Consider the following 25,506-nt stretch of genomic DNA (forward strand, 5'->3'; position numbering starts at 1 on the left):
CTTTAACAGGCCCTTCGGCCCACCGAGTCTCTGCCGACCATCAACCACCCATTTATACCAATCCTACACTAATCCCGTATTCCTATAACATCCCCACCTGTTCCTATATATTTCCTTACCACCTACCTATACTAGGGGCAATTTATGATGGCCAATTAACCTATCAACCTGCAATTCTTTGGCATGTGGGAGGAAACCGGAGCACCCGGAGGAAACCCACGCAGACACAGGGAGAACTTGCAAACTCCGCACAGGCAGTACCCAGAATCGAACCCGGGTCCCTGGAGCTGTGAGGCTGCGGTGCTAACCAATGTGCCAATGTGCCTCCTAGATGCTGAGATCAAGGATGTATCAAGTAGACTGGAAAAGATTGCACAAGGAAAAGGGGAGCAGTCAATTATTGTGGTCCTTGCAAGAGCCAGTGATGTAGGTAAACGGAGGCCTGAAAAATGAATTTGGGAAACAAGTTTAAAAGCAGGACTTCACAAATGTTTAATCCCAGAATGTTTTCTCCAGGCCTGCGCTAGAATTGGGAAGGACAGGTAGATTAGGTAATCAATGCATGGCTAAATGTGTGATGTCAGGAGTGAGTGACTCCACTTTGCTGGACTTGGCATCTGGGCCAGATGGGAGGTATTCCATAAACTACATCTGAACAGGTAGGGTGTTAATGTACTGACAAAATGGTTAGATTGGGAAGTAATGAAGTTATTGAAATAGAGAGGTGGGGAGCTGGGAAATTAAAAACAACCAGGATCAGCTAATAGTGAAGGCAGAAATAGATGAGGATAATATTCATGCAGTAAGCAATTTAGCAAGAGGGGTATGGAGTAGTGGAGTAAAACCCAATGGAATGGATGCAAACAGGAAAAAGACTGAAGTGAAGGTAGGAGGTAGCTGATACAAAAAATCATGGGCAAAGGAGCAGTTTTTACAATGGTAGAAAAAGGTTAAAATGCATAGATTGCAATGCACAAAGCGTGTGAAATAAACTGGGAGAGCTGAAAGCAGGTATTTTGAAGATCCTGGTTTAATAGCATGAACAGAAACCTGGCTGCAAAGTGGACAAGAAAGGAAAAATGTCAGAATATATCAGATAGCCTTCTGATACTCAATGTCCAGACTTGCACTTGAAGAATAGCTGCTTGGATGATCTACCATTGCTGGTTTAACTGGACTCCAGACTCAGGCATCCTTTTTCGATAAAAAGTGGTTTGAAAAGCTGGCTTGTATCTGTTGCAAGGGATACCGCGGGTGATGCAGGACTCCCCTTGCTGGCGCCACGTTTCAGAGTTTTGCAAAATCAGCAGTTATATTGAGAACGCTGCTGCTTTGTTCACAAGTGTACTGCAGCTGGCAAAAATTCAGTTAATATTACTTTCTGAAAGTAGGATTGTTTAAATTGGCACAACCAAATTCAGGATGGTACTTGTAAACTACAATTTTGGAAGAAGTTTTTCCAAAAATCAATACAATATTGCATCTTTTTCTGTGTTGTAAACTCTAGAAGTGACTAAGACAGATCATTCAAGTATCATTCATTAGGCGTGGCATTTGTTCATTTTGGTTTAAAACGCCAACCTTTTTGATGTGTGTCAACACTTATAAGTAACCAAGTTTGTTCCGAAGAAGGGTCGCTGACCCGAAACGTTAACTGCTTCTCTTTCCACAGATGCTGCCAGACCTGCTGAGTGATTCCAGCATTTCTTGTTTTTGTCATCATTGTTGCTGGTCAGAAATCTCACTAATATTGACCGCTGGGCAGAGGGACGTTTTTCCAGCTGGTCCAATAATCTCACTCTTGGTACTCCAGGTAATCAGGAAATGCCAAGTAAATAGTGCCAGGGCTCCCCACCTACTTCTCGGATCAAATAATTCATGCAACAGAAGTCTCACCAGAGAGTAAGCAAAAAGAACCAGTGAAGCCAAACTCCCAGACTGGAGAATCTAAAGAGGAACGGTCCGGAAAAGCGGAAGGAAACGATCCGAGTTCGGGAAAAGCGTGAGTAGGATTCGGGTCAAAGTGCATTTGACAAGCCAAGAAGATTCCAACTAAGAAACTTACAGAAGGATTTCCTTCTTTTCCAAAACCGTTATCTTTGTAAGTACATTCTGTAGGGCTTTGCGTTTCAGGAGATACTTTAATCAGAGCTAGGGTTTACTCCGTTCATGTTTTGTAGAGTTTTTAAAAATTCGCTTCTTTTATTGTTGGACTTACCGCTTGTGCAATACAAACAAAAAAGCGAATTGAATTTCAGAGCCAGCTTACGAATAAGGATGTAAACACAGAGAGGTCCATATTGGAATTGGGGAAATGGCTTTTAGATGTTTATGTTTGGAATAAAGGAGGAAATCACGAGCTCTCTCAGCCAGATCACATGCATTTAGAAGAGCAATTGAACAACGAAAGCATCAATGACTGTTTAATTTAGTCAAACATCGCACTGAAATTTGCCCCATGAATCCTCTATTCCTGAAGACAGTTATTAATGTTGGTATAATAAAAACAAAATACTGCAGATGCTGGAAATCTGAAATAAAAACTCAAAATGCTGGAAATACTCAGCAGGTCTAACAGCAACACTGGCTCATGATGTCCTGGCTGATTTCCCCCTCGGTAGCCGAGGTTCCACTGAGGACAATTAGAACGCTGAAATATCCAACTCAGCGCAGAACATGGCTAGGACCTGAGATTTTCTTGTTCTGTGTAATTTGTTGCCCAACAAATGGCATTTACCCACTAAACCCGGAGCTATGCTGTTGTTGATTGTAAAACATCTTCTAATTCTCTGAATGAGGCTGTCTCCAGTGGTAGAAGAATTTCCTGGGTGTTGGTTAACTGCTACATGATAAGGTCATGCTGCTTTTGTACATCAGTGGTTGAACTTGTACTTTTGTCTGGTTTCCTTCAGAATTTATTATACAGGTTAAATGACAAGAATTTGTTTTCCTACCATTTTCCTCCCTTCCCCTGTTCTCCAGAAAGTGTAGACTTTTGACTGATTCTAATGGATGCTGATCACTCCCAGGTACCTTATTCATATCTGAACCCTCAGAGTGATTACTGTCAGGTTATATAATTGTAAAGAGGGGGTGCTGATGCTCATCCATATATCCTTATTCCCTGCATGAGTCAGATGCTGATCAGGAATAGAAACCTTAGGTAATTCACATTCCTAATTCAGAACGCTAAGACTAATTGTGGTAGATCTCCTGCCACCCTGCCTGAAATCAACTAACTCAGTACAAACTGGGCTGTTCCTGGTTTGTAATGGCATAGCCATTCACTGAATAAACTCACCGAGACATTGTATCTTAAGGTCTTCACTATTGTAATATATTTATGGATTAATTTGCAACACTGCAGGATGGTAGGATGGTGGTTTGCTCATATGATTCACCACACCACAAATTCTTGTACTCTGCCAAGCCATCAGATGATGGGAGAGTAGATTGAAGGTTGAAGCTATCTCTGCACCTCCTTACAGATAGATCAGAAGTGGTATTGGCTGCATGATTTCCCAAATTAGAAAATTACTAAAAATTACATTATTTATTTTACACAAACAAAGTCTCAAATATTTTGCAGATTACATGTATCTCAACTTAGGATGTGATTTTTTTTTGTACCTTTTTACACTTTGAAACTGGCTTTGGAAAGTACACAAATTTTGAGTCATTTATCTCCTAGTTCTATAGGACTGAAATTAGTGTTAAAGCATTCCACCAATGGCCAAGTTCCTAAGATACTTCACCACTGTGGGCGATGATTACCAAAAGTGGCAAGAAGAGGAAGACTATGATAATCTAGTAGATGCTGATGAAGAAAACCTTTCTTCTGAATTCACTTCCTTCAGGGATGCTCTCAAGTGGTTATTTAACGCAAACAAATTTCAGGTACCATTTTAAATTTAATAATGATAGACGTTCAGCAATTATACTAATATTGAATCTCTTTAAAAGACATCATCTTTAAAATTATCTTAAAATAAGTACAAAAAAATTGTAGAAATATTGCACACTGGATAAAATGATTTAACTTCACAAGGTTATTAATAGGTTTGTAGGATAATTCATACTTGTTTGTTCATTAGAAGTAGTCATCTATATGTAGATTAACTGTGGCATGCTAACAGAAAAACATTTCCTTCAAACAGTGCATTTTGGGTCTTAATGAGACTATGACAGCCTCTAATGCAGCTGGAAGGAAATTTAAAAAATGTCCCTTGAATTAATTTTTCCCCACTAAATTTTAAAAACTGGGTGGGGAAGAGAGTGTGCAATCATTACCTAAACCAGGAAACAAGTTCCACAAGCTGTTGTAAGTAAGGAAGTTTGTGGTATTTAAACCTCCCCTATAGCATATTAGATTTGATGCACATTAAATGCCTTGTGTCTTTATTGAGTCTAATAAAAGTTGACTGCGCTTAAATAAAAATTGATATGTGGGATTACTTCAGGTAATATCATGGCATTGACTGAGCCATTCAAACATTTGTCATCCGAGGCCAGGCATGATTATCGACGATGTAAATAAACTATTTGTCTTAGACTGCAATCTTAGAACTAGGTAACACAAGAACTAAATGAGCAAATCCGAAGTGAGGCTTGATGTTAGAAGGTATATTGTTCCCGTGGAAAAGATGAGATTTGGAATAAATTCTGTTAAACTAGCTAACACTGTGTATTTATTGTCTTTAAAGAGCTTGGTTAAGGACAGGATTGATGGTTACGCCCATCATAAATGTCCACTATTCGGGGGAGTTCTAAGGTCAAGGTGAACAATGTCAGTTGTAATGTTACGACTAGGAATCTGATTGGCCAACTTTTAGGGATTGGAGCAAAGTTTTATCTTTCTTGTTATTCACTTCCCTCGGGGGATTAAATTATTGGGGCTGATTCCGTGATGGAGTGAATCGTCTGTTGGATGAATTACCTTTTCAATATTCTCATTGCCCTACTTACTGTAGAATAAGCTCCATCTTTGTGTAACACTAACTGTGCTAAAAGAGCTAGGAAATCAAAGTTGCAAACTGCTTTATGATTACATTAACAAGTCGGACATAGATTTGTAACAATACTTGGCTGTGGGTTTTTTTCATCCCCTCATGATTTAAATGTGCAACATTGTTGTGGTCTATCCAAGAACTGTGGAAACACATCACATCTTAAGCATAATACCACCATATACCACTGCCAATAAATATCAAATTTGTTTTAATTTTCATTAACAAATAAGCACAGCATAGTTGAACAGAAATTACTTTGTTGTAGGATTTGAGTATAATTTTGCTCACTTCATGAAATGTCTGTATTAAAATTGATTTTAAATGCGGCATAACTGAAAACTGGTTTAGATCCAGAGTGAATGTTGGAATCCTGTAAACAGAGATCAGGTTCTATGGACTTACCATTTGTAGAAATGGAGGCTACAAGATTGGGAGTACTTAACGTATCAGAAATAGTGAGGCTGATCAGATGACTTTGTAGGGGTGGAAATACATGTGGTGTATGGCCTGGCTTGTGAATTGAGGTAACTATTGTATCACACTGCTGGTCATCACATACTTTATTTACAATGTTTGGAGGTTTTCAATTAAAGAAAAAAAAAACTTTCATGAGTTATTTTGTAGCCCAAGAAAATTGCTTAAAGTTTTTCGACTTCAATTTGTCCTTCTGATACTCCATCAGTGGAAGCTTCTTTATTTTTACAAATTTCTCACAGGTTGCATGTGGCATGTTAATGATATCAATTTATTAACTACACCAACAGTTATGTTCAACATATGTACCTCTGAAACTATAAAAGCTGGAGCAAAGTAGCCAACAGTAACCCTGCATTGGACAGACTTAGCTTTTTAACACTGACTGTGTTTTGTTTTTAGCTTGTAATTCTTAGGAGAAATTTAAAAATAGTACATTGCACCAACAAAGTAAAATTTTGAAATTCCTGTGGATGATACCATAGAGCCAGCTATAACCTATTCATTATTTTAATCATTAAAGTCAGCTGCTAGCAATAATATGCTAATTATTAAATTACTTAATCAGTGAAATAAAATGAGAAATGTAATGAAATTAACGTTTGGACTCCTTTTAATTAAAAGGATACATTTTGCCATAGATGTTCTTTTAAATGGGTAAAAGCACACTCTCTTGCACGTACTTTTGTGTATGTTATATAGTCACGCCAGATCTAGGCGCTTACCCATTGTCTCTCGAGACAAGGAGGCCAAAGAAGAAGAAGAAGAGATGTTTGATTGTTTGCAAAGTGGACCACTGTTTCCAGACAGGCAAAGAAATGACAAATACTTGTTACATTTAATTGCAGCAAAGATGTTAAGAATCTGCTCTGAATAGAATTAGTACAAATACTGTGCTATGGTCTTGTTTGCTGTACCTGCTGCTACTGTGTACTTATTTTCGACTATTTTATAAAAAAACAGATTGCTGTTGTGTGTTTAGTCATTCTGGATGCATTGTTCGTGCTGTGTGAATTGCTAATGGATCTAGCAGTCATTGAGGTGGACAAAGAGAAAATAGCACCCCAGGTATGGTAAAATGCATTTATATTATATCAATTTTCAACAACAGCTTACATTTATATGATCTAAAGCTTCATTTATGGTGGTGAGAGAGGTGGATGGAATTCAGTAGTTTGGGATATCAGCCGCTACAGTGAAGTGATGGCGGGGGGGGGACATGCATGATGCTGAAGACAGAGGAATAAAATGTTCAGGATTGGCAGGTGGGGGGTTCTAGGGTTTCAGCAGGTTACAGAGCTAAGGAAGGATGAGGTCATGAAGGAATTTTAAACATGAGGATGAGAATTTTAAATTTTAGACATTTGGGAACCAAGTGCCAATGTAGATTAGCGAGGAGAGGTTTAGCAGAGGTACAGATGAAGGTTTCAGTGGGAAGATGTGGAAGTAGTCTTTGTGGTGGAGATAATTATGGGGTCGATCAGGAAAATAGACTGCTGAAACTCCAGGCCATCACTCTATCAATGATGTAAAGTAAATCCAGTATCACCTTCCTTTCGGCTTTTTAAGTTAGCCAGGCATATGGATGTTACTGGATGAGCTAAGATGGGCTTCTAATGTAAAATTACAGAATTGTTACAGTGCAGAAGGAGGCTATTCAGCCCATCGTGTCTGCACTGGCTCTCCGAAAGAGCAATTCACTTAGTGCCATTCCCCTGCCTTCTGCCCGTAACCCTGCACATTCTTCCTTTTCATATAACAGTCTAATTCCCTTTTGAATACTTCAAATGAACCTGCCTGTTGGTATAAAATGAGTTTTCACAGCTACAAAACCTACAAACTTAGCATCTATGCAGCAGTCCGTGCTGTGTTTTCTTGCTTGTTTTTATTTTTGTGCATTGTTTTTCTTTAACTTTCCATGACAACTTAAAACTTGAGGTGCTGACTTCCTTCCATTTCTTTTAGGTTGGATTTCTCTATCTCTCATTGCATCGTCATTTCAGCTGCTTCTCTAATCATTGTTATGCGAAGCATTTGTCACATGTAAATGTTCTTAAGGCTCCAATGATTTGTCAATTATAAATCAATTATGAGCAGTGACTCCATATTGAAACAACTGACCAATCATCCATTTGGTTTACATTCTTCCTACTTGTGTTACAAGGCTTATACTGTACAGTGCAGTTTCCATGGACTGTCAGCATTGCAAAACCACAGCACTTGTATTGGCATAAATTCTAGGTCATCTCTTATTTTCCAACAAAGCATTCAGTTCAAAAGCTGACTGCACACTAAATGGATAGAGTTAAAGAATGGGACGGTAACATTTACAATTCTCAATGTGCACTACAGGCTACCAAACTGTGAAGGTAAAATACATGGGAAGATTTGTGGACAGTTCAGAGAGATGTACAAATAATACTGGGTGATTTTAATTATCTCAAAATAGACTGGGATAAAGATAAAGTATGTGGAAATGGAGAATTTTTTTTTAGAATGAATTCAAGATAGCCTCATCGATTAGTATATTTATAGTGCAGCAAAAAAGAAGCACCACTTTTTTGAAATGAAGTGTGATAAGTACTGATGTGAGACTAGGAGAACAATTGGGAAATAGTGGTGAGCACCACATAGTGTAAGAATATAAAAAATAGTGAAGAATCAAAGATAAAAACATTAAACTTCAAAAGGACAAAGTTCAGTGAAATAAGAAGACACATGGGCCAATTTAACTGGGCAGAGAAGTTGGAAAACAGGATGACAGATCAGTAGTGGGTGGGACTTCTAATACAAGACAAATAATTACAAAATGAACATATTCCAACAAGGCAAAAAGTGGGTGCATCAAAGTATAGTCTTCTGTGGTTATGTAGATATCAAAACCAAAGACGGAGGCATAAGATAAAACAAAGGTTAACAGCACAAAACAAAATCAAGACAAATATAGAAGCTATTGTAGGGGAGTGTAAAGGAAAATTAGAAAGATTTATAGGGAGAAAGACTAGCAGATAATATAGAAATAAATTGTATAAGCTTTTATAAGTATATGAAAAGGTTAAAACAATTAAAAGTAGCAGGGCCATTTAGATTAAGTTGTGGAGAATGAAGGTTTGGAGAAGATATTAAATACATATTTTGTATGAGTTTTTTTTTGTAGGAAGTGAAATTAGGCAAAACTCTGTGGAAAAGTCACTGATCCCTCCTGGCATAAACCTTAAGCTTTTGAAGGAAGCCAGAGAAGAGAAGCTCTGGTGACAACTTTTCAATTGTCTTTAGGCATGTGAATTGTTCCAGGGGACTAAGGAGTAACCAATGTAACACCTCTATTCAAGAAGGGAGAGAAAGATAAACCATGTAAATATGGACCAGTTCATTGAATATCAGTGATGCGCATGCTCTTAGAATCCCTAACTGAAGGTCAAATTACAGAATTACAGAATTTATTTTATGTTGTCTTTCCTCATTCTTCCTACCAAAATGAATCACTTCACACTTATCTGCATTAAATTTCATCTGCCACTTGTCTGCCCATTCCACCAACTTGTCTATGTCCTTTTGCAGTTCTAAACTACCCTCCTCAAAGCTCACAATGTTTCCAAGTTTCGTATCATCTGCAAATTTTGATATTGTGCCCTGTACACCAAGGTCTAGATCATTATATGTATATATAAGGAAGAGCAAGAGTCCTAACACCAACCCATTGGGGAACTCCACTACAAACCTACCTCCAGTCGGAACAACATCCATTAACCACTACTGTCTGTTTCCTGTCACTCGGGCAATTTCGTATCCATGTTGCTAATGTCCCTTTTATTCCATGAGCTATAAATTTGCTCACAAGTCTGTTGTGGAACACTTTATCAGATACTTTTAGGAAGTCCATGTACACCACATCAACAGCATTGCCCTGATCAACCTTCTCTCTTACCTCATCAAAAAACTAAAGCACATTAGTTAAACACAATTTGCCCTTCACAAATCCATGCTGGATTTCCCTAATTAACTCACATTTATCCAAGTGACTATTAATTTTGTCCCAAATCATCGTTTTGAGAAGCTTCCCCACCACTGAGGTTAAACTGACTGGCCTATAGTTGCTGGGCTTATCTTTACAGCCTTTTTTGAACAAGGGTGTAACATTTACAATTCTCCAGTCCTCTGGCACCACCCCTGAATTTAAGGAAGACTGGAAAATTATGGCCAGTGCCTCTGCAATTTCCACTCCCGCTTCCCTTGGATGCATCTCATCTGGTCCTGGTGTCTTATCAACTTGGAATACCTACTCCTTATCAATTTTAAGCCCTTCAAATGTCTGAATTACCTCCTCTTTCACCATGACCTGTGCAACATCTGCCTTGGTAAAGATGGATGCAAATTAGGGGAATGGAACAGAGGGAGTTGCTCTTTCATAGAACCAGGGTGAACATGATGGGCCAAATGGCCTCCTTCTGTGCTGTAACAATTCTGTAATTCTGTGAAGTATTCATTTAATACTTTAGCCATGCCTCCATGCATAAATCCCCTTTTGGGTCCCTAATTGGCCCCACTCCTTTTACCACCCTTTTGCTATGAATATGCCTATAGAAGACTTTTGGATCCCCTTTTATGATTAGATTAGATTAGAGATACAGCACTAAAACAGGCCCTTCGGCCCACCGAGTCTGTGCCGAACATCAACCACCCATCTATACTAATCCTACATTCCTACCAAACATCCCCACCTGTCTCTATATTTTCCCTGTTAGCTGCCAGTCTGTTTTCATGCTCTCTCTTTGCTTAGTTGACATTTAAACATGCATAGGATAATTAAGGACAGATAGCTTTTTTTTAAACATTGAATTACGTCAAAATTACAACACTGAAACAAGTATCTTCCACACAAGCAATAGTCCAGTCCTAATCCCCGGTGCCTAACCTGTTTCATATCCCTTTATTTTATTTTCCTTGACCTATCTATCTAACCTATTCTTAATTGTTAACATGGTTTCTGTTCAATTACTAACTCCATTCCACAGCCTCAGAACCCCCTATTTAAAAATAGGTTTGTCCTGCTCTCGGTCCTAAATCTCTTGTGTTTAATCCTATATCTATGTCCCTTTTTATCTATATCCCTCAATCAGTGGAAATTACCTGGTTTTAGCTACTGTCTCATCCCCTCAAGAATTTTAAACATCTCTATCAAGTACTCCTGAATCTTGGTTATTCGTAAGAAAACAGCTCCTTTTTAAAAATTATTTTAAAGACAAGTCCTGTTTGATTAATTTAGTTGATGGTTTTGAAGATATGACTGTTGTACAGACAAAAGGAATGCTCTACTGTTGACGGATGTGTTCAATAAGGCATTACAAGAGCTTGCTACACAAATTTCAGATCTGAGAAAAGTCAGGAGTGGTGTACCTGAGGTCAGTCTTAGATCCACTTTTGTTTTCAATATATGTATAGATTATTTGGACATGGGCAAAGGGAGCATAGTGTTGAAATTTGCTGATAACTTAAAAGTAGGGTATCTACAACATGCAAGATGACTGCAGAAGACTTCAGAAGGACAGACAGGTAGCCGATGTGATTTGATACAGAGAAGTGTGAGGTCAATTTATTTTGGAAGGAAAAACAAGGAAAAGCAATATAAACTCAACTGAAAGATGCTGACGAAACAGAGAACAAAGGGTGATAATACATAATTAAAAATCCATTTTGGGTTTTATAAATAAGGGCGTCGATTGCAAGAGCAAAAAAGTAATGATAAACTAGTAAGAGGCAATGGTTAGTTATATTACTCTATCTATAGCTTTGAATAGAAAGGACATTAAAGCCACATAGAGGATACAGAGTAGATCAACCAGGATGATAACGGGAATAAAAACGTATAGTTATTTGGAAAGGCTTAAGAAACTGGGACTATTTCTACTGGAGTAGACAAGGCCAAGAGGAAATTAAATAGAGGTTTTTAAACTGATGGTGTTTTGATAGGATGAACAGGAAAAGACTGTTTATTCTGGTTGAGGACTTGATGAAGGGTTATCTATTTAAAATGGTCACAAAATAAGGAGAGGGATTATGCATAATTTTGTACATAGAAAGTTGTTACAGCTTTGCCACAGGGCATAGTTAAGGTGAGGACTATTTCATAATTTAAGGGAAGAATAGATAAAAATTTGAAGTAGAGGAAGACACAGGGGGATCAGGGAGCAGGATTAGTTTTTGATTGTTGTAGCACGGAGCTGGCACAGACACAGTGGGCCCCTGCTGTACTGTAAATATACATGTTTCAAAATGCAGGATGGCTATATCTCTTCCACTTCTCAAGTTTAACAGGATCATAAATGGTGAACAATAATTATATCCAATGTTGTTTTTAAGTAGCCTTGTTTCATGATTAACTCAATCAGTTCTGTTTCATTAAAGCTTCACTGTTGATTTTGCCTGCTCTGAAAGTTCATTTACCAATTAGTCACTGAGTACATATCCTGCTGTATCATAATGTACAGAAAGGTGTTATGACCAAGGCGGGAGTAATGCACTGTTAATTCAGTCCCACTACTCCACAGGTCACAGCATATTAGTAAAGTGTCCCCACCTACTGGAAAAATAGCCAAATTAATCACTTTATTTATCCCCAGAATAAAGCATGCCAAACCAGGTCTCTTTAAACAACAATAAAATTAACTATTTATTAATAGAACAAGTTTTTAAATGATAATGAGATTAATCTATATGTAGGAAAAGATTTTATAACTCCCTTAATCTTCCTAACCCTCATGCACACACATATATTCAATTACCAATGGTTAACCAGGGAAAATAGAAATATTGACTTTACAGCAGTTTCTTAGGAATAATAAAACAACTGGGTTGTAACTTCTGGTATTTTCCTGGATCAGTGAGGTGTGACGATTCAGAGTTGAATAATCAGATGCCATTTGATGTCTCTCCAGGTGAAATTAATGAACAGTCTGTGGTGGGTAGGCGTTCAAGGTAGTTTGTCTGCAGCAGGCGTCAGACAGATCTTTCAGCAACAGGTTGTAACAACAGGTCTATTTAAATTTTAAAGTCGCAGTCTAACAGTAGAGACTTGCTTGAGAGTGCAGGAACTTCCAAAACACAAAAGTCAACAGGTCTTACTATCAGCAAAGGAGCCTTCTCCACAGAGCACAGCAACTACAGAACTCACTCTTGTGGCAGGGATACTTGACTGGAGGCAACAGCAACCTGCCACCCCAAAACACAGGCTTCCTTTCTCCAAAGCAGTGTTTCTCCACAGAGTGTAGCAATTCCATTTTTCTCTGGATCTCTTCCTCTCTTCAGGCATAAACAGCAACAAGGGTTTTAGCTCCCATACATTAGATTTTGCAACTCCTTCAAAGTTCTTTTGACTTCATGAAGAGATTAGAATTTTACTTGATACAGAGGAATTATTTTTCAAAAGAAAGAGTTTTCTCAGGGCTGTATTCCTGACCAGTCTTCAGCAGTAATTCTTATAACTGCTCACAGATCCCCCGTCTCTTTTACACTGCCAAAAATGAAACTGAAAGCCTTTTTTTTTACAGAAATCACAAGACTGTCGTAAAATCTTTGTTACTTGGATACAAATTGCTTTGCAGCCAGCACTCCAAACACCAAATTTCAACATTCAGTCAATGTTCACAGAAAATAGCAACAGGTCTTAAAGGCACACAGACCTCTTAGTTTAAAAAAAAAACTCTTATGATAATGGCAATAAGGATAAAAAACTTTCCCAGAGAATCCTGCTCCCTGAACTGATTCTCAATGGAGACCATTGTGTAATAAAGTGAAGACGGACTAGATTCATGTTCTCCTCTACCCTGTGCACACCCAATATTCATTTAATATACAGATGTAGTTTCTTTTGGATTTAATGAATTATTTTAATGTATGGATATTCAGACTTACAAGCAATTTTGCAGATATATGTCTCACCCAGAAGATAGGAAATCTTAAAATGTGTATATTTTTATGAAGTCTGAAAGCAGGAAAATGCAATATAGGCGAATGGTCAACCATCAAGAAGAAACAAAATGGAATGAAATGCACACAATGTGAACAAATGAGACAGGAGGAAGTAGAAAAATTGCAAAACAACTGCTGAATAAAGCAGTGCCAATTAATGAATATATTTAAAACTTTTCAACTTAGGACACATGGGCACATTAATTTCATCAGGTCCTTCACATCCTATTCTACCCAAGAATGACATTGTGTCAGTAACAACAAAACTGCTTAAATGTATCTTTAATCTACCATTTACTAGTTCTATTGTGGAAGATACTGATTTAAAATTTTACCTATGAATAGAGTCCAATTTTTGGAATTCGTATACAGAAATGTTTCATTATTTTAAGGTTCGAACACTGGAATTTAGGCTCCTCATGGCTCAGTATGTTTATCCAATGTGTTATTAAAACCAAAAAGGCCCTAGGTTTGCTACTGTTAAGTGCTGAGTTAGTTAATCTCCATTTGGCCAGTAATGTGATTAGAGAGAGGAAAATTGGCCTGAGTTCCCAGTCTCGCCAGTAATTCCTATTGTTAATGCTGGACAAGGCCGGAACAGAGCTGAGCAGTGATGCCCTCGGGGATGAGTAGTCACACAGAATTCACTGTCCAGGCTGACGTGCCTCCTGGTCATTTAGACGAGGTACCATAATCAGCAAATGCTCACTGAATCGTATTCAATAAACCAATATTATCAACAATGGAGAGGAGCTGAGAAAATGGTTGAGTGGAAAATCTAAAAGTATGATAAAGTCCTGACTCCTATTTATTTTTAAACTTGTTTTATAGTCAGGAATGAATGGAAACATGAAATGGGCAATGCAAAATGGCATTTCTTGAGTATAATCTGCTTAAGTTCTTAATGAATTTTTCCATTTTTTTGAATTTTAAAATCCCATTTCTAAGGAGGGGATCCAGTAATCACTTAGAGGGTTAAATTATGAGGACAAATTGCATAAACATGGTTTGTATTTCCTTTTTATCGAATATTATGGGATGATCTGATCAGGGTGTTTAAAATGTTAACAGGATTCAATACGGTAGATACAGACAAACTATTTCTCTGATGAGAGAATTAAGAATGAGGCGATACAGTCATAAAACAAAATTAGAGCTAGGCCAGTTTATAAGGAAATCGGGAAGCATTTCTTCACACAACGGTTAGTAGAATTTGGAATTCTCTTTCCTCAAAAGGCTGTGGATGCTGGGACAATTGGAGCTTTCAAGACTGATAGTTTTTTGTTAGATAATGGTTTGAAAGGATATGGAGCTGAGGCAGGTAAATGGAGTTGAGATACAGATCAGCCATGATCTAAGTGAGTTGTAACACAGACGTGACTGGCTTAATGGCCTACTGTTCCTTTAATCCTCATGTGACACTGCCCTTACTTGTCCTGTGCCAACATAGCTAGCACACCATGTTCTCTGATTTTGTTCTCCAGTTCTTGCATAACTGTTTAGCTCCATCCTTGCCCTACTTATTTTCCTCATGCACATGCTGTCCGAGTAACATTTTCCGTAAACATGGGGTCAGCTTTCTGCTTTATCTAGCCTCCACCCTCCTTGATTTTAAGATCATCACTATCATCTTGTCTGACAAGTGGGGAATGAACAAGAATTTTTCCAAGTGTGGCGGCTCATTTAAATGGCCGGGGCGGACCGCCCGCCCCAATGACGTGAGAGGGGTGGGCTGCCTATCCCTGGCAATGGCGTCAGCAGCCTTTGTGCAGACGCTGACGCCATTTTTAAAGGGCTTCAAACCGTTCCATTCAATTTAAATTTTTAAAGGTAAACGCAATAAGAAAATATAGATCCATTTATATTGCCCCTCTCCCACCCCCCCCCCATACCATAAAATTAATTACTTGACCTCTTTCCCCTCAAAAACCACTTCCCCTGCCCACCTGACCTCCCCCCCCACCCCCAAAGTTCATAAACTTTAATCTTTACGCCTTCCCACGATCCTCTACACCAATGAAATATCTGCCCCTCCCCCACTCCCACTCTGAAAAGATTACCTGCACCCTCCTCCCCACCAGTGTTCCACCTCAGCTCCCTGGACGGGGATCCAAAGGCGCGGGAGTGCCGGCCACTGGCACACCAATATCGCTTCGGGACATACAACGGGAGGGCAATGGTCATTAATTCAGCTATCTAAATGATTTTACATATGTAAATTGGGCTCCCATCGCCGAGCGGTGCCGTGAGGCTTTGCTGCCACCGGCAATATGGGGGCTGGCCTTCCCGGCGTCGAGGTCCATGGCGGGCCTCTCCTGGAGGCATTTTTCAACCCCACCCCACCCCGCCATGACCCCCGACGTTGGGGTATCTGTAAAATTCAGCCACATGTTGCTTGACCCCTGCCAAAGATCCCCCACACTAGCAATTGATTCCATCCCTCTTCCCAGCTACTTCCCCAGGCTGAACCCAATGACAAAAACTTCAGTGCCTTGGTTGATTGAGTTTGTATCATTTCTATCACCAAGTCTGTCTACCTCCCCCTTCACAATTTCATCTGCCTCTGCATTTACCTCACACCCACAGCTGTTGAATCCCTCATGCATGACTTTGTCAACTCCAAACTTTGATTTCCCCAGTACTGTCATGAAAAGCCTCTCTCAAGCTTTTATTTCCCTACATAATGTCATAACTCAGCCAAACCTTTTCCACTTACATCCTATCCTAAAATAAGCCCTACTCCCCTATGGACTCTCCATGCCAGCCTTCATTTTGTTCCCTGTTCACTCAACATACTACATTAAAAATCTTTGTACTTCTTTCCCTAATTCTACCTGCTGCACTTCTCTTACTTTGGCCTTTTGACTTATTCCTTTTCTCTCCTCTGTTACTCTTCTTTCAAAGGCAGGAACTCGTGGTGACGTGGTTTCATGAGAGCTTGTAGTGCTTTGTTATCTTGCCCAAAGTGTCCTATACCTGTGTGTAGATCTAAAGGCTGAGCATCAAGTTGTCCATCAGTGAGAGGCATCACAGCTGATCTTTGTCCTCTCCAAATGTAGATCTTCTGCTGGGGTTACTGTATACCAGGGTTATCCAAACTTTTCATGTTGTGGGGGGGGTGGGTGCAGGGTGGGGTCACATTACAATTTATGTCTTCCACAGGGGCCGGGTGAGACAGTTTCGGAAAGATAAAGGCATTAAAAAATTATGTTACTATTAATCAAAACAACAACAAATGTATATTTTTGTGAAGAAGCTTTAAATGAGAAGACTAATTTATTGACTTACTTTCTCATCACTATTTTGGACACTGATTTAGTGAGATACCTGGCATTTTTGTGCTTGCACAAGTAGTCAATGTTTGCCTGCACACTTGATGTAACGATGCAGAGTATTCCAGATAGATGTCATTCTGTCAGGAGTGATCTTGATGACTCTCTATCCCTGTGTCCCCCATCCCTGTGTTGCTTTACCCACCCCCCAACTCTGTGCCATCCTCGATTTCTGTGTCCCCACCCCTTTCTTTCTGTGTCCCCACCCCTTTCTTTCTGTGTCCCCACCCCTTTCTCTCTCTGTCCCCACCCCTTTCTTTGTGCCCCCACCCCTTTCTTTGTGCCCCCACCCCCTTTCTCTCTCTGTCCCCACCCCCTTTCTCTCTCTGTCCGCACCCCCTTTCTCTCTCTGTCCCCACCCACTTTCTCTCTCTCTCCCCCCTTTCTCTCTCAGTCCTCCCCCTTTTGTCTCTCTGTCCCCCCTTTTCTCTCTCTGTCCCCCCTTTTCTCTCTCTGTCCCCCCTTTTCTCTCTCTGTCCTCCCCCTTTTCTCTCTCTGTCCTCCCCCCTTTTCTCTCTCTGTCCCCCCTTTTCTCTCTCTGTCCTCCCCCTTTTCTCTCTCTGTCCTCCCCCTTTTCTCTCTCTGTCCTCCCCCCTTTTCTCTCTCTGTCCTCCCCCCTTTTCTCTCTCTGTCCTTCCCCTTTTCTCTCTCTGTCCTTCCCCTTTTCTCTCTCTGTCCTTCCCCTTTTCTCTCTCTGTCCTTCCCCTTTTCTCTCTCTGTCCTCCCCCTTTTCTCTCTGTCCTCCCCCTTTTCTTTATCTGTCCCCCCCCTTTTCTCTCTCTGTCCCCCCCCTTTTCTCTCTCTGTCCTCCCCCTTTTCTCTCTCTGTCCTCCCCCTTTTCTCTCTCTGTCCTCACCCCTTTTCTCTCTCTGTCCTCCCCCTTTTCTCTCTGTCCCCCCTTTTCTCTCTCTGTCCCCCCTTTTCTCTCTCTGTCCTCCCCCTTTTCTCTCTCTGTCCTCCCCTTTTCTCTCTCTGTCCTCCCCCTTTTCTCTCTCTGACCTCCCCCTTTTCTCTCTCTGTCCCCCCTTTTCTCTCTCTGTCCTCCCCCTTTTCTCTCTCTCTCCCCCCTTTTCTCTCTCTGTCCTCCCCCTTTTCTCTCTCTCTCCCCCCTTTTCTCTCTCTGTCCTCCCCCTTTTCTCTCTCTGTCCCCCCTTTTCTGTCTCTGTCCTCCCCCTTTTCTGTCTCTGTCCTCCCCCTTTTCTGTCTCTGTCCTCCCCCTTTTCTCTCTCTGTCCTCCCCCTTTTCTCTCTCTGTCCTCCCCCTTTTCTCTCTCTGTCCTCCCCCTTTTCTCTCTCTGTCCTCCCCCTTTTCTCTCTCTGTCCCCCTTTTCTCTCTCTGTCCTCCCCTATTTCTCTCTCTCTGTCCTCCCCCTTCTCTCTCTCTGTTCCCCCTTTTCTCTCTCTGTCCTCCCCCTTTTCTCTCTCTGTCCTCCCCCTTTTCTCTCTCTGTCCCCCCTTTTCTCTCTGTCCCCCCTTTTCTCTCTTTCCTCCCCCATTTCTCTCTTTCCTCCCCCATTTCTCTCTCTCTGTCCTCCCCCATTTCTCTCTCTGTTCCCCCTTATTTCTCTCTGTCCTCCCCCATTTCTCTCTCTCTGTCCCCCCTTTTCTCTCTCTGTCCCCCCTTTTCTCTCTCTGTCCCCCCTTTTCTCTCTCTGTCCCCCCTTTTCTCTCTCTGTCCCCCCTTTTCTCTCTCTCTGTCCTCCCCCTTTTCTCTCTGTCCTCTCCCTTTTCTCTCTCTGTCCTCCCCCTTTTCTCTCTCTGTCCTCCCCCTTTTCTTTCTCTGTCCCCCCCTTTTATCTCTCTGTCCTCCCCCTTTTATCTCTGTCCTCCCCCTTTTCTCTCTCTGTCCTCACCCCTTTTCTCTCTCTGTCCTCACCCCTTTTCTCTCTCTGTCCTCCCCCTTTTCTCTCTGTCCCCCCTTTTCTCTCTCTGTCCCCCCTTTTCTCTCTCTGTCCCCCCTTTTCTCTCTCTGTCCTCCCCTTTTCTCTCTCTGTCCTCCCCTTTTCTCTCTCTGTCCTCCCCCTTTTCTCTCTCTGACCTCCCCCTTTTCTCTCTCTGTCCCCCCTTTTCTCTCTCTGTCCTCCCCCTTTTCTCTCTCTCTCCCCCCTTTTCTCTCTCTGTCCTCCCCCTTTTCTCTCTCTCTCCCCCCTTTTCTCTCTCTGTCCTCCCCCTTTTCTCTCTCTGTCCCCCCTTTTCTGTCTCTGTCCTCCCCCTTTTCTGTCTCTGTCCTCCCCCTTTTCTGTCTCTGTCCTCCCCCTTTTCTCTCTCTGTCCTCCCCCTTTTCTCTCTCTGTCCTCCCCCTTTTCTCTCTCTGTCCCCCTTTTCTCTCTCTGTCCCCCTTTTCTCTCTCTGTCCTCCCCTATTTCTCTCTCTCTGTCCTCCCCCTTCTCTCTCTCTGTTCCCCCTTTTCTCTCTCTGTCCTCCCCCATTTCTCTCTCTCTGTCCCCCCTTTTCTCTCTCTGTCCCCCCTTTTCTCTCTCTGTCCCCCCTTTTCTCTCTCTGTCCCCCCTTTTCTCTCTCTGTCCTCCCCCCTTTCTCTCTCTGTCCCCCCTTTTCTCTCTCTCTGTCCTCCCCCTTTTCTCTCTCTCTGTCCTCCCCCTTTTCTCTCTCTCTGTCCTCCCCCTTTTCTCTCTCTGTCCTCCCCCTTTTCTCTCTCTGTCCTCCCCCTTTTCTTTCTCTGTCCCCCCCTTTTATCTCTCTGTCCTCCCCCTTTTATCTCTGTCCTCCCCCTTTTCTCTCTCAGTCGTCCCCTTTTCTTTCTCTGTCCCCCCTTTTCTCTCTCTGTCCCCCCCTTTTCTCTCTCTGTCCCCCCCTTTTCTCTCTCTGTCCCCCCCTTCTCTCTCTGTCCTCCCTTTTCTCTCTCTGTCCTCCCCCATTTCTCTCTCTCTGTCCTCCCCCTTTCTCTCTCTCTGTCCTCCCCCTTTTCTCTCTCTGTCCCCCCTTTTCTCTCTCTGTCCTCCCCCATTTCTCTCTCTCTGTCCTCCCCCTTTTCTCTCTCTGTCCTCCCCCTTTTCTCTCTCTGTCCTCCCCCTTTCTCTCTCTGTCCTCCCCCATTTCTCTCTCTCTGTCCTCCCCCTTTTCTCTCTCTGTCCCCCCTTTTTTCTCTCTGTCCTCCCCCATTTCTCTCTCTCTGTCCTCCCCCATTTCTCTCTCTCTGTCCTCCCCCATTTCACTCTCTCTGTCCTCCCCCCTTTCTCTCTCTGTCCCCCCTTTCTCTCTCTCTGTCCTCCCCCTTTTCTCTCTCTGTCCTCCCCCTTTTCTCTCTCTCTGTCCTCTGCCTTTCTCTCTGTCCCCCCTTTCTCTCTCTCAGTCCTCCCTCTTTCTCTCTCTGTGCTCCCCCCTTTCTCTCTCTGTGCTCCCCCCTTTCTCTCTCACAGTCACAGAGAGCGGGAACGCTCAGCAAATGGTTGGTCGGTTTTTTAAAAAATGTCAGTTTCACAGCTGATAGCTGCTGACATCAGGAACAGCAGTTTCTGATCTTCGGACTGATTTGGTGTTTTCCAGCGGGCTTGTAAAAAAAAAAGTCGGAACTGGCCTGAACCCCCCGAAATCTGTCCGAAGTTCAGAAGCCGCTGTTCCCGATACAGAAGCTGTCAGCTGTGAAACTGGCGCGATCTTTTTTAGAAGCCGGTCTGACAATGGGAGATTTCTCATCTTCATTCACCGAGCCCTGGTGGAGACGAGGAACGGCCCCGGGTACAGGTTACATCCGCAGGCCGGGTGGTGGGCTGGATCCTGGCCTGCGGGTCCTATGTTGGACAACCCTGCTGTATACAATCAGGAGAAAAATCCTTGCAGTGTTCTACATTTGTGAGCCCCATACTTGGGATTGAGCTACAAACAATTTACATATGCGGCCCCCAGGGAAAGTACAAAGTTATTTTAAATCACTCTGTTTTATCAATGGATTGACAAATGTATATGGAAATAATCAAGAATTGATGTTTTAAACATTTTGCAATATAATGACTGTCAATATGGCAGGCTGTACTTAAAATGATTTTCTAAAGGTACCAAATCAGTTTTATTTGATTTTTTTTCTGCAGATTTAACAATGTTCTTTCTTTTCCAGGTATTTCACTACCTGAGTATTGCTATTCTGACTTTTTTTATACTGGAGCTAATTGGTAAATTATATGCCTTCCGTTTGGAATTTTTCTGGCACAAGTTTGAAGTCTTGGATGGAATAATCGTTGTGGTATCTTTCATTCTTGATATTGTTTACATTTCCCGGGAAGATGCTTTTGACGGCCTGGGCTTACTCATACTCCTACGACTGTGGAGAGTGGCAAGAATAATGAATGGTACAATTCATAATTGAACATCTTTAAATGGGATCATAAATGATGAGGAAAGGGGGAGATAGATTTCTTTTGTTTTAACATCTTTCATCAGGTGAAATCAGCCATTAGGACAACTTTATGAAACAGGATATCATTTATTAACCACTGAATAAGTCCCTGCATCACAAAATGTATGTTAACTAATATTTCCCAATTAAAAATTGATTTATTCAAGAAAAGTTATTTCTTTCCTTTCCTATTCTACAAAGGAGAGTTTTGTTAGTTTTGATAGTTGGGGGATTAGGTGTTATAAATCGGTAACTTATTTAGGCTTTATATTCTTGTGCCTAAAGTTTCAATTGAAAAATCCTGAAGAAGTCAGATTTCAAAGTTTTGTAGCCCAGGCCAGTAGTTTACTGCCTTGAATAACTGAGCCATTGGCTTGTGCCTGTGATTTTGTTCAATTTCACCTAATTCATGGAGCGGCGGTTTATGACGGAAGGGAGAGGTTAAATTTCTTGTAAACACCGTGGAGTTTACCATCATTTTAAATGTTTTACATTACAGGAAAGTTAAATTAATCAAATTGGTTAATAAGTCCATAATTATAACTTGAATGGAGTATGCCTTTTAAAATTAAGGGTACAACTGACCATTATGTGCATTTAATAACCTGTTCCTAATTCACTATTGTAAAGGAATCTTGATGACTGTGAAGTCACGTGCAGCAAAGAAAGAAACCGAGCTCAAACGTGCCAACAACCAATTTAGGCAGAGGATAGGTGAACTCCAGAATGAGTGTACAGAACTGGTAAGATCATCCACCTTACAAAGTTATTTGCTTTTAAAATAAATGGATTCTAACTTGTTAAATTCCTTTTATAGACACAAGAAGTTGAGAGACTACGTAGATTGCTCCAGGAGCATAGAATAAACTACCAGATCAACTAAGAAACTGCTTTATACACAAGGAGTGTTGAATAGAGGCTGAATTTAGAACAGCACCTGAAATTATTTCTTGTAAACATATCTTGTAGACTCTCAACCTTTGAGTTTTTCCAGAATAATGCACAGCTTTTCTTTTGTCATAATTGTGTGTATATTTTCTAAGAATGGTGCGGGACCAAAGAATGATGATTAACCTTGTATCCCACAATTAACTGAAGTCTTACATTTTTCAAAATAAGTATCTCTGGGCTGTTCCCAAAATACCATCCTCGCGTTAACATTATGTACTTGAATGTCAGTTTGTCATCTCAAAAACTAACAATAAAAAAGCTAAGTATTATTTCTTATCAGACAATTGTTATCTGGATAATTTTTGTTTGGGATAAAATCCTATTTTCTGTTGCTCCCACCTTCTGAATATGAACTGACTGCAGCCAAGAATACATACACAGATGTCACATCCAACAAGCTCTTGGGACTGGGAGGTGTACAACAGCAGATTTTCCTCCCCAGAACAATGTGGCTGAGATCAGAATCTCAATCAAATCTGGTAATGTATTCAGCACAATGCTTCACCTTGTATTTGAATAACTTTTTTTCTATAAACATGGACTTGTGATTGCCACAAAAGAGTCCTTCCCTATAAAGGATTTTCTCTTCTGTCCTTGAAGCTGCTGACTCCTTACTGAGGTATGATTCCACCACCATCAGTAACCTTCTGGTTATTTCATTTGTGAATATTCTAAATATGAGCAAAGACTGCAACTGGCTGCAGGCTCTGTGACTGAGATACACATGATAGCTGAGCCCAATTTGGTCCATACTTTCCAGCAGGAAGCACTGATCAGGATTGGGAACCATTGGCTCTTTGCAATGTGTAGATGCTGGGATCAACTGCATCATGCCTATTCCCAATCAGCTAACTTAACAGACCAGGAATCAAACCTGCACCATCTCATCCGTATGCCTTCGGTACATGGTGTGTTTACTAACTGAACTTTCAGTGCAGCTTCCATGACAGATTTTATTAAGTTTAAAATAGTTGTGTGGTTTCCACCTCAGAGGAAAAAACATTTTGGAAAATTGGTGCCTTTTACTTCATCTTGAGATTTTTCCTTTCATTTTTGAATAAGTTACAATCTTTTCAACACCCTTGAGGGAAAGGGAATGTTGTGTCTTGCTTTTCAGCTGCATTTCATGCCAATATGTTATTGCAATCCTTGAAGGGTTCTACAGTCTGATCTGATATATAGTGGGCAGCATTAATAACAAAAGTTGCCTCCAAAAATGTGTACCGTCTAATACCTAATGATGAAAGTCAAACTGCATATGTTTGATAGTTGTGATTATATGGTTTGTGCACAGTTGCAAAATAACATCTTGTATAATTATTAAAGGAAAATATTGAGAGTTACACATACTTAGTTCATAAGTGAAAATTATAATTAATTCTAGGTGAATATATACAATGAATTGATGCAAAGTGAATTCTAACATACTAAAACATTTAGTGATCACAATATTAAAGTATTGCCAATGTATTAGCTTTCCAGATATGTTCAACCTAAAATAATTCTGGAAATCAGTATTATATAAAATAAGGTTCATTTTTCTTGGATTAGATGATTGAATTAATTAAGGCTGTCTTATATTGATTAACAAAATGTCTTTCTCCAGGATATGTACAAATCTTAAATTCTGAGATATGGCTTTACCAGGTATAAACTGTAAAAATGCAAATGATTACATTAAAAAAAACTCTCCCTGCATAGAAAGCATTTGTAAAAAGGGCAATAATGGTACCAGACCATTTACAATATAGTTTAAATACGTTCCAATATCCTTAGAAAAATACAAATTCTATAAATTTTACTTCTGTTGTGCTTTACATGTATATGTATTTCAGTGCTCTTAATGTGTAGCTTCTTTAGTTATAGTTATTCTGTAAATGCAGTCCATTGGGAAATCCAAGTTGAAGCTTCTATTACAAAATTTAAATAAAAACATACAACCAATGACACTTTAAACCTCAAGTTGTGGTTTCCTAAAAATTTAGAAAAAAAATCAGTACAAATCAATTATTTTACAAAGCAGATACAATTGTTTTGTTTGAACAATTCCAAGTTACAGTTTAGTTATAACACTGCCTCACAAAAGCAGCTCAGGATATTTCAAACAAAAGGAAAGAAGAAATCATAGGGTAATTTGGCATCGAGCGATGGTCTGATTTTGTATCCGGGCTGGGCAGATGCCGACACATCGGTAAAAGTAACTGAGGTAGCGATGTGTAAAGATTTTGCAGCTTTCAAAAGCAACTAGAGAAAAAAAAACAAAGTTAGCTTTCAAATTTGGGGTGTAAAATATCCAAGAGGCTCCAGCATTTTCCAAGAACTGGAATTAGATTTGGAGTCATGTTTGTAATTATTTATTCTTCAGCTCAGGTCCTCCCTGCCTGTAAAATTGGGTTTAGCCAACTGGGAATTTTTAAATTTGTTGTTATAACGTCTTTGCGTAGACATGATGTCCTAGAACTACTCACTCCTACCTGATAACACTTTCCAGAACGTTATATGGGATCTTGCTGAATGCATAGTCACTTAAGTTCTTTGTTCATCATCTAACAGGTAAATATCTTTTTTTTAACAAAAAGATAATGTATCACTGACTTTAATTTTATACTTTTACCATCAATTCTTTGTGCTTTGTTGGTAAGAGAGTATTAAAAAAAAAATTATATGCTCATAAGAAATGTCAATGCTGTGGATTTCCCCTCTTTTTGATACTCAGCATCATACACTTCCTGGCCAGCTAGGTACATCACCTAATGCAAGGGAAAGCTGACTTTATTATGCTCAATATATGTTAAATTCACACTGATGCTTTTGTGATGTTTTAATTTATTTCCCTTTTTCTATACCAGCCAGCCTCACTGCTTCGTTGAGTAGGATTGCCAGTGTAGTGCCAAATTATGGGCAGCTTTAAGATCTACTCCATAAGTACTGAGCTCAGACTACCTAAACTTATTCAGTCTTTTATAATTTTCAACTAACAAAGAGAAAGGAAAACTTTAAATCAATCTAGATTTGAACCCATGTCTCATAATAAAAGCTGGCTCTGGTCTGCAAATGAAACCCGACCCGAGCCTGAGTCCTTCCATTTTTTCCTCAACCCGACCACCGGAGTGTTCAGTTAACCTAGCTTCCGTTTTTCACTTTTTAAGCTTGTGCAGATAAGCAACAAAAACTGTAACTGGACTTGAAAGGTTGTTTAAAAAGTACATTTAAGATTACATTTAAGTACATGTACCGGAGTTGATGATAGTGTGTCCCCGACCCGGCCCGACCTGACCCGAGCCCGAATGCCGGACCCGGAAGAGTGACCCGACCCGACTGGAACCCGACATGTTGTCGGGTCCCGTTGGGTTCAGGTCGGATAGCTATGCTCTATCTCATAGGTCAAAAGACAAGCTGATATCCCATCATGCCAATCTTTT

General features: G+C 40.4%; 2 protein-coding genes across 6 annotated transcripts in view; one reads left to right on the forward strand and one right to left on the reverse strand.

Annotated features, from left to right (window-relative positions):
• Positions 1 to 1,652: 1,652 nt before the first annotated feature.
• hvcn1 (hydrogen voltage-gated channel 1) lies at positions 1,653 to 24,023 on the forward strand. The gene is made up of 6 exons (XM_068054974.1): positions 1,653 to 2,101; positions 3,692 to 3,897; positions 6,447 to 6,551; positions 20,855 to 21,086; positions 21,764 to 21,876; positions 21,951 to 24,023. Exons 2-6 carry the CDS (start codon positions 3,730 to 3,732, stop codon positions 22,014 to 22,016), a joined length of 684 nt encoding a protein of 227 aa, XP_067911075.1. The 5' UTR covers positions 1,653 to 2,101; positions 3,692 to 3,729; the 3' UTR covers positions 22,017 to 24,023.
• Positions 23,435 to 25,506, reverse strand: part of tctn1 (tectonic family member 1) — a 32,690-nt gene continuing 30,618 nt past the window's right edge. For all 5 annotated transcript variants that reach the window (XM_068054968.1, XM_068054967.1, XM_068054971.1 and 2 more), the window contains one exon: positions 23,435 to 24,328. In XM_068054968.1, coding sequence (XP_067911069.1) covers positions 24,185 to 24,328 — 144 coding nt within the window. In that variant the 3' untranslated portion in view covers positions 23,435 to 24,184. The remainder of the gene's footprint in view (positions 24,329 to 25,506) is intronic.

The sequence above is a fragment of the Heterodontus francisci genome, chromosome 23, assembly GCF_036365525.1.
Source record: "Heterodontus francisci isolate sHetFra1 chromosome 23, sHetFra1.hap1, whole genome shotgun sequence".
In the NCBI taxonomy this organism is placed as follows: Eukaryota; Metazoa; Chordata; class Chondrichthyes; order Heterodontiformes; family Heterodontidae; genus Heterodontus; species Heterodontus francisci.

What these genes read in the sequence shown, in the direction of transcription:
- hvcn1 (XM_068054974.1), top strand. Translation starts at nt 3,730, where the DNA reads ATGGCCAAGTTCCTAAGATACTTCACCACTGTGGGCGATGATTACCAA. An exon ending in TTAACGCAAACAAATTTCAG is followed by an intron (nt 3,898 to 6,446) that starts GTACCATTTTAA and finishes ATAAAAAAACAG; the next exon opens with ATTGCTGTTGTGTGTTTAGT. An exon ending in AGTGGCAAGAATAATGAATG is followed by an intron (nt 21,087 to 21,763) that starts GTACAATTCATA and finishes ACTATTGTAAAG; the next exon opens with GAATCTTGATGACTGTGAAG.